At 39.0% G+C, this 12,906-nt stretch overlaps 1 protein-coding gene across 1 annotated transcript in view; it reads left to right on the plus strand.

The window, feature by feature from the left end:
* LOC310910152 (uncharacterized protein) overlaps nucleotides 1–12,906 on the plus strand; it is a gene marked incomplete at both ends in the record, with an annotated part of 59,053 nt that continues 46,147 nt past the window's right edge. The window contains 6 exons of the mRNA XM_083862609.1: nucleotides 1–27; nucleotides 459–494; nucleotides 6,424–6,496; nucleotides 10,172–10,308; nucleotides 11,003–11,134; nucleotides 11,752–11,792. Coding sequence (XP_083718735.1) covers nucleotides 1–27; nucleotides 459–494; nucleotides 6,424–6,496; nucleotides 10,172–10,308; nucleotides 11,003–11,134; nucleotides 11,752–11,792 — 446 coding nt within the window. The remainder of the gene's footprint in view (nucleotides 28–458; nucleotides 495–6,423; nucleotides 6,497–10,171; nucleotides 10,309–11,002; nucleotides 11,135–11,751; nucleotides 11,793–12,906) is intronic.

Raw genomic sequence — 12,906 nt, forward strand, 5'->3', positions numbered from 1 at the left:
ATGGGATCAAATTTAAGTACAAGTGAGGTAAGCAAAAGAAGGTGATAGCAAGTGTAGAGTGGGTAAAATCCTCTGTTATTCCGGTGAAGCTGATCATAGAGGAGAACGAGTGGTTTGTGTTGTATGGGCAATCCAGGGAAATCGAGTTTGCTGTTCCTCAGATCTTGTTGCAAGGATGGCTTTCCTAGTCTAGGCTTTTGCAGAACCTCACGGCACACCTGCGTTTTCCAGCTACATTTTAGGGGTAACAACGCTGCTTATTGTGCTTCCCTACAGACAAGAAAGGAAATAAGCTGGCAGAGAGTTGTGATGGTGGTTGGTAAAGCACCTAATGCTGTTGTTAAAGAGCATAGCTCTAAATGTGTCCTTGAACGTGAGATGTTTGACATGTCAGCCTAAAGTAAGCCCTTAACATGTAGTTTAGTTTTCTTAACTTTGCCTTGTGTTGTTTTTCCTAGACTTTTACGAGCACCTCAGCACCAGCGGTGAGAACGGTAGGTAGCAATTAGCTGGCCCTTCATTAAATGCTGTCCAGTGCTGACTATAGATCACCAGAAAAAATTTTAGGAATTGAATGGCTCGGGGGAAAACTGTGTTGTGAAGTTTACTGGGTTTTGAAAAGCTGAGCTGCAACTTCTGCTCTGTAGATGGAATATTGCCATGGCTTTTCTTAAGCTCTGGATAGTCTGGCCACTGTTGGTGTCTGATGCTTATGATGTTGGTGTTGCATTTTATCTGGGCTGGTTTGTACTTCATCTACATCAAATTTTAAATTACTCCTTTCTTTTGTGTTTTGATTTCTTTGGATGATATATTTCCATTTTCTTATAGTTTATTCCTTTATAAGAAGAACTTTTACTTGGGTTTTCCTAGTGCTCTGGTATTCCTTGTAGCCTTCCATTGCAGTGTAATGATCTGTCCTAGAGCTTGCAATTTTCTGTGCAGGACAGCATTTGCAGGTTAAATGGTGGAATAAATGTGGCGTGTTCAGTCTCCTGACAATCTTGATCTTACCAGCCCAGTAGGAATGGGAGTAAAACTTCTCTGACGGTGAAAAAAGAGCAAAAGGTATTTTGTGAAGGCTGAATTGAGGGGAATTCTTTGCACAGGCAAATTAAAAAAGGCTGGGCAATTAGAGGACATTTATGTTAAGAGGTATTAGCATAAAGGATGATGTATCAGATAAGCTCCTCTGAGGCAGTGAATGGGAACAACGGCATTGGCAGTAGGATGAGGCTGTTTTCTGACATTTGCAGTGGGTTTAGGGCTGCCAGTATCAGTTGCAACTGTCTGGGGATCTTTCTGCAAGATGGGCTTTTGCCCCTCATTCAGCGATGCGGAGGTTTCCCAGCTTTGCATTCCCACATGAGGAAATCAGAGTGATACAGAGAATCCTTTAAATGGTGGTAAATTTTGTTTGCCTTGTAAAGGTTTTCTGTTATTGATAGTGTCCGATGCCTGTTTGTGTCTGAGAGTCACTTATTTTCTCTGTTCAAAGTGAAATGCTGTGGTACAGACTTTGTAGAATTTCTTCAAAAACTAACCTCTAAAATAATGTTTAGATCTCCGTGTACTCTTGCAGCCCTAAGAGGTATGCTAGAATCATAAAAATTCTTATTTTGAGTTCTAGCTTGTGTTTAGAGGATCAATCTCTTTTTTTTTTATCCATCATGCTTTTTACATTGTTAGTATGTCCCTAGGTGTGAGACCTGTACAATTGCATGGCTTTAGATTTAGAGCAGGACCCAGAGCCACTTTTTTCTGCCCTGAATCTCCAAGGTTCACAGAGGTAAAATTCAGGAAGGACTTGAACTTCCCCCCCCATGAAAATTGGTATTTATGATAAGTACATAAACCTAATATACCTGAGTTGCTTCTTGTTACTCAGTTAAGGAAATGAGTTTTCATTGTCAGAGTGAGTTTCAGGGCAGCTGATAGGATGTGTGGGATTTCAATTTGAGTGGCTATATAAATTAAAAGGAATATGTAAAATAGCTGGTAAGAAAAATTTGGTAGTGCCCTCATGCTGACAGTGGAGTAACACTTTTTAGATCATATAAATTACTGATAAAGACTGGTGTGGTCTTGAGGAAAAAAACCACGTTGAACTGTGGGAATACTTGACCTGGTTGCTCTTAAAAGATTTGGATTCATTCTAAAACATATCCAGCTGTGGAGCTGCAAACAGGAGGAGGTAAAGAAAAAAACCCAAATGAAAATTTCAGTCTGAAGCCACAGAAGTTTTGCATAGCTCTTGGAAAGAAGCAGCCATTGAGTCAGTGTTGCTCCATTCATTTTTATTCTAAAGCAAACTTGGGGACTTCCATTGACTTGTTAAGACCCAGCTATGGGGTATTTTAAAATGAGTGAAGTAAATACAAAATAGCAGTACAAGGAAAAGTGTCTCTTATGCATTTGACTTTGCCTGAGGTCGTGGACATAGTACTGTAATGAAATCCTGCATGCCTTTGAGACTCCAAAATTCTTTGTAGTTTAAAGGTGTCACATACCTGACCCAGGTCAGGAGCAAGGCAGTGATCTGTGTTTTAAAGCCCTGCTACTCTTTCTGGCAGGTTTAGTGATTTCTTTGTTGTTTTTCAGGTTTTAAAGTAGTGATGAGATTTCTATTTCTTTTTGATGAGAAAGTCAAGGAAAGAGTGCTCTCCCCCAAATACCTATACACTTTGATAACTGCCTTTTCTCTTGTTGTAACTTGGGAATATTATATGAATTTGCCTCTTGTCTCCTCAAGAAAAAAAAAAATCTGTGAAAGTCTTTTAGGAACTTTGTCTTGGAACTTCACTGAAATAGAGCAATTTTAGAAACCAGTTATATAATTTATTCATATGGATGAGCACTCGTGTATGTGAATCCCCTATTGACTTCCCTTGGACTAGATATGTGAGGATTGCACAAGTGTGCCACAGGACTTAATTGAATTTTTATCTGACGTAGGACAGTATGACCAAGTCTTGCATTTGCAACCTCATATATTTAAGTCACTTCAAAAGTGATCATTAAAATGCCTGGCTTGTGTTTCCGGTTTATGAGGTAAGATTCATGTCTCAGATGAAATAAATATAGAAGCTGAAAGTTGAAGTGTGTGTAATAACTGGCCTGGGAGGCTTCTGGCCTCAGAACTTACCCAGCCTGTGATATGGACATCATCACATTAAAGGCAAGGATGTGGAAGTCCTTGCCAATTGCTAGGAGATTATCCAGTTTAGGACAAGTTTTTCTGTGTGACTTTGAGTAAGTCACTGACAGCTAGACTTGGTAAAACATTCAGACACCTAAAAGTTGGAGCTGTAAGGTTGGACTTCCAAGACTCTAGTATGGAAATGGACTCCATAACCCAGAGTGAAGCACTGAGGATTGATTCTGTAAGTTTGGAGAGTAAAATGCACCAGAATGGAATTGTAAGAGCTGAGCAGGGAATTGCATAGATGGTACATCCAGGTAACATGGGCAGCTGGGAACAACTTTCATAGTTCCTATCTCCGTGTGGCTCTTGGCTGCAGGAAGATATCACTATCCACTTGAGATTCACAAAGTAAAGGTCTTGATGTTTGTTTTCCAAGAGCTGAGCCAAGGTTTAAACAACATCTTTAAAGTGGTGTTAAGCCCAGTTAATAGCATTTCCATGAAACGGAAAACTTCTGCCCAAGTCCATTCTTCTGAAATCAAGGGATGCAAACCTCTTTCTTCCTGGATAAGAGAGATAATCCACATCTTCTGAAACAACACTTCTGAGGTCAAAACCACTTACAATTTTTTGCATGGGGAAAGCAGGTACCAAACAAATGTAAAAAAACATGTCAGTAGATTTGTCAGTGATAGACAAGCCTTGGCTGCTGGTCCCTGTGTTTAGGAGGGCTTCTCTCTTTTACCCATTTCTATTTAATTTGTATAGAAAAGTATTGTAGCTATATAGTCTGGGCCTGATATATTTTTGATTGCTTTTGATTGGAGACTGTAATCCTTGTTTGTTTGTTTTTTTCCCCAAAGAACTTTCTTCTTTCAAGGTGGGTCTATCCAAATTATCCTTTGTGGATGTGTTTGGAACAATGGAGCAGATAGAATTGTGATACAGTCTTTGCAAAAACTGAAATGTCCCACACCTGACAGTTCCAGGGCTTGCAAGCTGTGCTCCATAAAACTGCCCTGTGTGAGAGACTGGACAAGTCAGATAATGTAGAACAAATGTGCCCATACCTGCTCTGACCTTCCTGCTGCTGTCTCACTGCCCCTCAGCTCTGCACCTTTAGGCCCCTTGTCAACTCAATGGGAGGTGCAAGACAATACTCTAGGGATTACTCAGGTTATTTCTTGGAGGTGGTTCGTGTTCTCTGCTGACTTTTTAGAGGTGCTGAGGTTTCCATTGGGGAGGACAGGGACCTCCATCATTGGCTTATTGTCCAATGTCATGTTGTGGTCGAGTGACTTGTCACTGTGGCAAGGCATTGTGAAGCACTTCAGGATAAGTCCTGTGATACTGCTGAAAAGATATATGATTTGGCAAAATGTATATCCTGTATGAAGGAAATAATAGTAAGGTACATTTTATTAGTTCACATCAGTGTATAATTTTTGCTTTTCCTGCTTTATTATTAATACATTAATACCTGCATTAAACAGTAAATCCCATGTATTTTTCTGAAGACACTGTATTAACTTTGTGAGGTTATAGTATATCTATGAAAATAAGAGAGAGAGGTCGTATGGGTAGAGGTAGAACCACAGAACACTGGGTATGAAGAGACCCACAAAGACCATTGAGTCCAGCTCCTGCACAGGACCATCCCCAAGAATCACACCATGTGCCTGAGAGCATTGTCTAAGTGCTTCTTGAACTCTGTCAGGCTTGCTGCTGTGACCACTTCCCTGGGAGTGTGGTCCAGTGCCCAGTCACCCTCTGGAGGAAGAACCTCGTCCTGATATGCAGCCTAACCCCCCCCCCCAATTCAACTTCATTCCATTCCTTTGGGTTCTGTCACTGGTGACCAGAGAGATCAGTGCCTCCCCCTCCTTTTCCCTCTTGTGAGGAAGTTGCAGATTGCAATGAAGTCTCCCCTCCTCAGTCCCTTCCAGGCTGAATAAACCAAGTGACCTTGGCCACTCCTCATATGGCTTCTCCTCAAGATCCTTCACTGTCTTTTTTGCCCTCCTTTGGACACTCTCTAATGGTTTCACATCTTTCTTATATTGTGGCTTAATATGCCACAATATCTGCATAAAACCAAAACGGCCCCCAGCACTCGAGGTGAGGCTGTCCCCGTGCAGAGCAGAACAGGACAGTCCTCTCCCTTGCCCGGCTGGCAATGCTGTCCCTGATGCACCCCTGGGCAGGATTTGCTTTCCTGGCTGACAGGGCACTGCTGGCTCATGTTCAACTTGCCACAGACCAGGATCCCCATGTACCTTTCCTGTGGCACTGCTTTCCAGCATCTTGTTTCCCAGTCTGTATTGTTCTTACCAACTGGTGGAGATAGAATGATTAGATAAATTTTTGGGCACAATAAAACCTGTTTTAGAACAGAATCAGTCAGTGGAAAGTTAAATATCAATTTAAGCAAGTGTTGAGAGAAATGGTATCTGTATATATATTGGTTTTAAAATAGAAGATGATATAAAAAGAGGAGATATTAGTATGTGAGAGAGAGAGTAAGAAGTTAAGCAGTTATCTCAAAGGTGAAATGGGGAAAGGGTTAAATTATAGCCTGAGGAATATGAAGATTCATTAGTATGAGCCATGGAGGTTATGAGTTATTATGGACTTAATATCTCTGAGTTCAAGGTTTTTGATATCTAGTGGAGTTGTGAGTTAATTCCCATCATCAAGAGATGACTTTGTAGCTTTCTGCTGGGGATCAGAGCTGAAGATCAGAGGTCCACCAGAGTCTTCAAGAGAAGTATCTCATTGCTGTCAGCTGCTTTTCTATTTTTGGCTATGTGCAGAAGTTTGTGCTGGTGTGGGAGCTTGTGCTGGTGCATGGCTGACAGCTCTACTTTCACAGCTCCTGTGACAGTATTTGGTGTCCCAGAGACAATGTGTTCCACTGCAGGTGGTGGTGTGTTAAGAGGTGAGGGCACCCACACATGTGCTCTAGGGGTATTTATTGTGATAATGAGGGAGCAATGATACGAAGATGTGATCTTTATCAAATCAAACTCTTGGCACCCATAGTTAAGTGATTTTGAAATATATTGCTTATATTTCAGGCCTGAAAGGAGTTCTGTGCCAAAAATTTGTACAGATTTTGGACTGCTCCACTTGATTTGATGAATTGTATTGGCTCAACCTTGAAAACCTTGTTCTAGCTACATCCATAGAACTTCAGGGTTACAGTAGTCTGTGACTACAGACTAGAATAATAATGTAATCTGTTTTTTCCTTTTTTCCTTTTCTGAACTTCTGTGCAGGCACCAGTATCTCCTTTCAACTTGCTCACTGTAAAAATACTGCGAGTAAGGAATGCCCGGAAGGCAGACTTACGTGAGTACTTCTACTATTGTTGGATGGTTCTTACAACTTTTTAAACAGAATATTTGAACAATGTTATTGTTCTCAAATTATGTAGGAATAAAAGCATGAATTGCTGTAAGTTTGCAAGAATTATTTTTATTTTAATATTGAAGCTTCACTTTCTCCTTTTAAATTTAAAGGGTCTGACTCAAGCAAGGTGATGCATTTTATGTCTTTTTTTCATATCTTACTGTAGGAGATAATAATTCCTACCCTTCTGACTTAGCTGCCAATCTGAGGTCTGCTCTGTAAACGATGAAAATCCTTGTATTTTTAAGTCAGAAACCTGAGTATTTCCTGCAGAATTTCTGGATGGAAGAAAGGAGAGAACTGGAAATGCAAATGTCAAATCAACAGTAGCAGGAAAGCCTATGAAAAGAACAGATTTACAAGCAAAAACATTCTATTACTTCTGCAGAATTTTTACATATGCAGGAAGCGATGATAAAATCCATTGTGTCTTGGAATTTGTTTAACCTACAGAATGGAGCCATTTAAAAGTCAGAAAAAATTTAACAGAGCAATAGTCTGAGCACTTGACAGGAGTTTCAGTGAAGGATAGTGAGGGGAAGTGAAAAAAGGATATCTAGTATAGAGACTTCAAAAGAAAAAGGTGAAATAAAGTCAAAGAGTATAAGAAAATTCAAGTCTAAAGACCACATGAATAAATCTAAAAAATATAAAGCAAACAGAAAAATTCCACACTGTTTCCCACAATCTTGCTGAACATGGCTCAAAATCAATTTTCTTTTGGTATGCTCAGAATTTCATACAGCAGATCATTGTTTGTAAGAAAATTTTAGTTAATGTGATCTATATTTTGCGATTTTAACTTGTGTATTGGGTCAGGAGTAGAGGGAAAACTTATCAGAGGTTGGATTTGGTGGTTTCATTTGGAGGGATGTGGTTAGATCACATGGAAGTTGTGCTTAACAACAGTGTTTATGAATTACTGATCACTAACTATCAGGGAAGAAATCTCTGCTGCATTACATGTGGTATTCTGGGTTACTTAAGCGTCTTCCACAATATAATACTACTGTATTACATTACGTGTATTACTGCTTATTTTTCTTTTTCCTTTGGTTCATTAGACAAAGTGCGAACACCTTATAAGGTGTGAAGTTAGGGGTTTTTTTTAAGTTCTGTTTTTATGACCAAAAGCACACATTCCGCAAGCTTATAGTTGTATGCACAACTTTTTATTTATCAAAATCCAAATTCGAAAATGCCAACAAAATATGTGATCTGACAAGGCCACCACTGCAATTTCATCTACAAACCCAAGAAGCACAATTCAGTGTGCATTTCTGTATTCCTGTACGTCTGTACTGCCTACTTGTCTTTCATTTCCTTGTGCCTGTCCTTCTCAGGGCAACTTGCTCACAGTCACTCCTTTTCACAGTGAATCATGAGGTTCTTTTTTGGCTAAACCTGTTGGTATGTCTGCCACACCATATGGCTTTCTTACTTGGTGTTCCAGTCTCAAGAGAAGAGGAATATTATGTCTTGATGCCCTTATGAGATGCCCCAAATTCAAAACTTGGACATCTCAATCACTTGTTTAAATATCTGACAGAGAGATTTGAGGTATTTTCTTAATAGAAAATTTATCATCTGAAGAAACTAATATTATTGTAAAAAACCTGTCCATTTCTTTGCAGTGCGAAGGCTATTTCAGGCAGTGTTTACTTTTTCTGAGGCATCAATAAGGCAAACATTTCAGCTAGTTTTCCTTGAAACCTCAGTATTTTCAACTATGGGAAAATGTCCCTTTTCTACTGGTTTCTAATGGTAAAACTATGGTGCTTGTTACAATTCCGAGTTAGCATTTATTTCCTCCACTTTAGCTCTCCAATTTTACTGGTTTGTATTCATCTTCCCCAACACTGGTTAAATCTTCCCTATGACTATTTATTTCTTTTCCATGTATTTTCTCATAATTGAAGTGTTTGTGCTTTATTTATTGAAGTGAACATTTCTTCTTGTTTGTTGACTCTCATATTCCTATTTACTTTACTAGTGAAAAATAAAAATGCTTTAAAAGTATTCCTCCCTACTGATGTTTCAGGATAAGATAATTTAAATAGATTTGAGTAGAGGCCTGAAAATCTAGACTTTGTTTTGGACCCTGACATTGACTGCATTATGGGATCTTGGGCAAAGCATAGAATCATGGAACTTTTTGGGTTGGAAGGGGCCTTAAAACATCCCCCCACCCCGCCATGAGTGGGGACACCTCCACTAGATCAGGTTGATCAAAGCCCTGCCTGGGGTGGGGGATAGTTTTGAACAGTTCCAAGAAATTCAAGTTTTCTCAATGTACTTATTTGCGTAATCCTTATATTGCTACTGTGAAGTAATCAGAGTGTCTCATCCTCTTTGAAAATGGAAACTGTAGCATTTAGTCATCATTAACCATTTGCATTTTCATCTGCTTACATTTGTGCTCCTGCTGATCATCTGATCAGCCACAGTCTTCTGATCAGGTGTGATTTAGGTCTCTGGAAGTGCTTTCCTTCCCACAGTCATAATCCAGATTTTGCTGATTGTGATAGCACTGTTAACTTCACAATAAAGGCACAGCTTGGCTTGTAGGAAAACCTAAATCTGTGATTGTTATGGAAAGATAAAGAGGAAATACATGAAGTAATTGTTCTTAATAGGATGTAATAACACTGTTACACGTTTCGAGCATGATGCAGGGATTGACTATGAGCTGAGTTATTTGGCCTCTTCTGACTCACAAGGCTGCTGTAAGAACCAGGTGACTGGTTAAGCATTGCTAATGTGAAATAGGGAGGTTGCATTACAGGTATGAGAGAAAGGCTATCCATGCCTGTATCATGCTTCTGTTAAGTCTCACTCCCTGGAGTTCTCCTTCCAGACTTGAGGACTCAGAATGTAGGAGGAGCTGATGTCTTCATTGACACTCATGGCTTCTTTCCCCAAACATGAGTGGCAGCAACATCTCTCCAGTCTGCCGGTAGAGTAGTAGGAAGGAATTGAACACACAGTAATTTAATTATGGTGATGAAACAGATTTTGTTTTCTGAAAGAACTGCTGAGAAGCACACAATCTCTAAAAACTTTGTCAAATATATGAATGAATAAGGAATAGGCACATTCTGATTTGTGATAAATCAAATATTTCAGCTTTGATGGGAGAACACTTTCCATCAAAAAAAATCTGTTCTTCAGGGAAGCCAGCACTTTAATAAAGGCTTCCACTAAGCTAAGGTACCAAATCTGGGGAAGAAATTATAGAAAACAAGTCTTTATATAGCCCAGATTGAAGGTTGTGAGGTGTGTTGCCTATCTCAGCCATTTGGATAATCATGAAGATAAAGCTAAATACAACATGTACTGTGTGTGAAGGACTGTGCAATTTTGAATATAAGATAACATTTTTTTTTAAAAAAAGAGTATGTCTGACTGAGTGAAAAAGTGGAAATGGACATTGCAAATGTGTGAGGATGTCTGTTTTCCTCTTAGAGCTTCATTGTATTATTTACTCATAATTCTGTATATTTTAGGAAGAAAACCCCAGCTGTGCTATCTTTGTCTTGTTGGGTTTACATGGGCACTGTGCAGTAATTCTTTCTCTGGATAAATTTTAACTGTGCTCATCTTCTCCCTGTAAAGTCACCCTTTCAGACTGCTATGTGACACTGTGGCTGCCTACTGCCTCATCAGAGAAGGTTCGGACCAGGACCATCAGGAATAGCAAAAACCCCGTTTGGAATGAAGCTTTCTGCTACAAGATTGACCGCCGTGTCAAGGTAACTAACATCAATTATTTCACCATCTGATATCTGCAGATAGTCATTAGATTACACTGAACTACAGTAAACTAACTATATATCTAGTTCCAAACATAGAAGATGTTAAAGATTCCTCAGGAAAAAACTCCTGTTGCTTACATCCTCCTTAGTGTTGTTCTATTCCACTTGTTACTTAAACATTATACTGCAACAAGAAGGAATTAAATGCCCTTCAAAATACAGCCTTACTATCCTATCCCCAATCTTGACATATACAAGCAAAACCCACGAAAAAGATCACATAAATATAATAGTAAAATCACTCAGTTCTAAATATTGTGAAAATCCTTTAAACCACCTTTATGTACCTGTGACTGTTTTATACACTTAGAACCAAAGGCCATACAATAAATGTAGAAACATTTAATGCAGTTATTTGTCACAAATTCATGAATGTTCTGCATGACCTGTTTGCCTTGTCTGCCTGGGGAAAAGAAACAAGCTTGCTTCTTTTTTTGTATAAAGACTTAACAGTAATGTGACACCTAATAAACCTAAGTCTTTTTCCTTTTCCTCTTTCCCTTTCTCCTTTTTCCTCCTTCTCATAAAACTGGAAGGGCAAGGAAAGAAAACCTAGTCTTGAGATTTTCCTGCCTTATGGAGCTCTTAGATATAGTAGTAACTCCATCATATTCTTAACCTCTTTGTGCAGAATGTGCTGGAGCTGAAGGTCTGTGATGAAGACACGGTCACCAGGGATGATGAACTCTGCACAGTTCTCTTTGACATAGACAAACTCACCGTAGGACGTACTGTCCGTGTGAAGTTTCAGCTGAACCCACAGGTGAGCAGTGGAATTGGTGAGAACAAAAGTAAATTCTCTCCTTCCATCTCAGTAGATCCTTTTATAGTGTTTCATTATAGGAAACATCTATTTAAACTGTATTTTGCTGCTATTCTAAGAAAGACTTCAGTGAGTGCTTTTTGCTAGCTTTTGTTTAGAACAAATATCTGTGCTAAAAATATAGGATGGAACGAGCTAAAACTGGTTATCCAGTCTTCATTCTGAATATTTCTGACATGTTTGTTGGCTCTTGGTGTAAATTCTGAATTTTCAGCTCCTTTTAACTGTAATGATATTAAAGAGGCTAATTGTTTTTGACTTGGGAATTAAATCTGAAACAATCTGAACAAATGGCTGTTTTAGCAGAATAGCAGTTCTTAAGCATACAGATATGATTATAAAGCATTTAGATTAAAAAAAAATCATTTTAGCAACTGCTTTTTCAATATCTAAAATTTCAATATATTCAGTCAAAACTATGATTTTCTTACATTCTGAGAATTATCCAAAGTTTTATTCTAAATGCATATATAAAATTATATATAGTTGGTATGATGAAAACTGTGAAGAAAAATAAGTAATCAGTCTTTCTCTATTTTTTTATCTCCTCTCTTCAGGCACGTGAGGAGCTGGAGGTGGAGTTCACATTGCAGAACACGTGAGTTGAGTCCTAAATTCTTAATAAAGTGTTATATTCAGTATTAAAATAGTTTGGAAAGCTGATTCATATGTCATGATGCTTCTTAAACCTGCAGTCTCTAAAAGCAGTAGCTAGATATTTTCATTCAATTTTAGTAAAATGGAGTTTTAGAATACATACTTTTAGCTTTCAAATACATGAAATGTGATTTTTTTTCCCCAGTTTGAATTCTGCTTCTTGGGCAGCAACTTCTTCATGTTCTCTTTTTTCTCACTGAGTCAATGAGATACACAAGGAAGTATGAGTACAATGACAATATTCAGGAAGTTTTGACCCTTAGGAGGAGTGGCAAGTCTAAATGCCTTAATTACCCCCTTCTTGAGGAATCTGGTTTTTCAAATCCACAAGATGATAAAATGCCCTTCCATAAGTTAATCTGTTCAATTCATCTGGCTACACATGGGGAGCTGTGGTGGAGAAAGTAACCAAACATTCTGCCAAAGAGGAACCAAATACAAAGTAAGGTCCAAAGACAGACCAGTGTGGGAGTCTGAGGACTGAGGAACCAGGAAAACTGGAGGAGCAGCAATAGCTCTTAGATGGTACTGCTGGAACCTTCTCAAGGCATTTGGAGCTCTTTAGGAGCCCTAGCAAGATAATATGTGGGTGGACACTTTGAATTCCTGACAGCAGGGGAAGTAAGATCTCAGTGTTCATACAAAAAAAAAAGCTATCAGAGCTGAAAGAGCTCAAAATCTCTTTTTACAACTCATGGAGACTCATCAGGCTGGATTGTTTGTTGTTTACTGTGCACCAGAACTGGCAAAAGGCCCAGCAGCATCCAGACAAACAGTGCCTGTCACATCTCAGGAGTGTCACAACATCAGTAATGGCAAGGGGGAAGCTCCTGTAGGCATTGCAAATATCCTGTCTAGGGTTCTCCTTCTTTTTCAAGTTACAGGATGACTTATGGAGTTGGTACAGAGAATCATTCTCTTGATAATCCTGTCTTTAATAGGGGAGGTCCAAGTAGGTTGCCTGGCTTGGATGTTCTGCACATGTGGATTTGTGTATGGGAATGGAGACTGGAGCTTGTCTTGGAGCATGTGTGCCATAAGTTCTGTGCCAAACT

The sequence above is a fragment of the Zosterops lateralis genome (assembly GCF_965231275.1).
Source record: "Zosterops lateralis genome assembly, chromosome: 6".
Taxonomy (NCBI): domain Eukaryota; kingdom Metazoa; phylum Chordata; class Aves; order Passeriformes; family Zosteropidae; genus Zosterops; species Zosterops lateralis.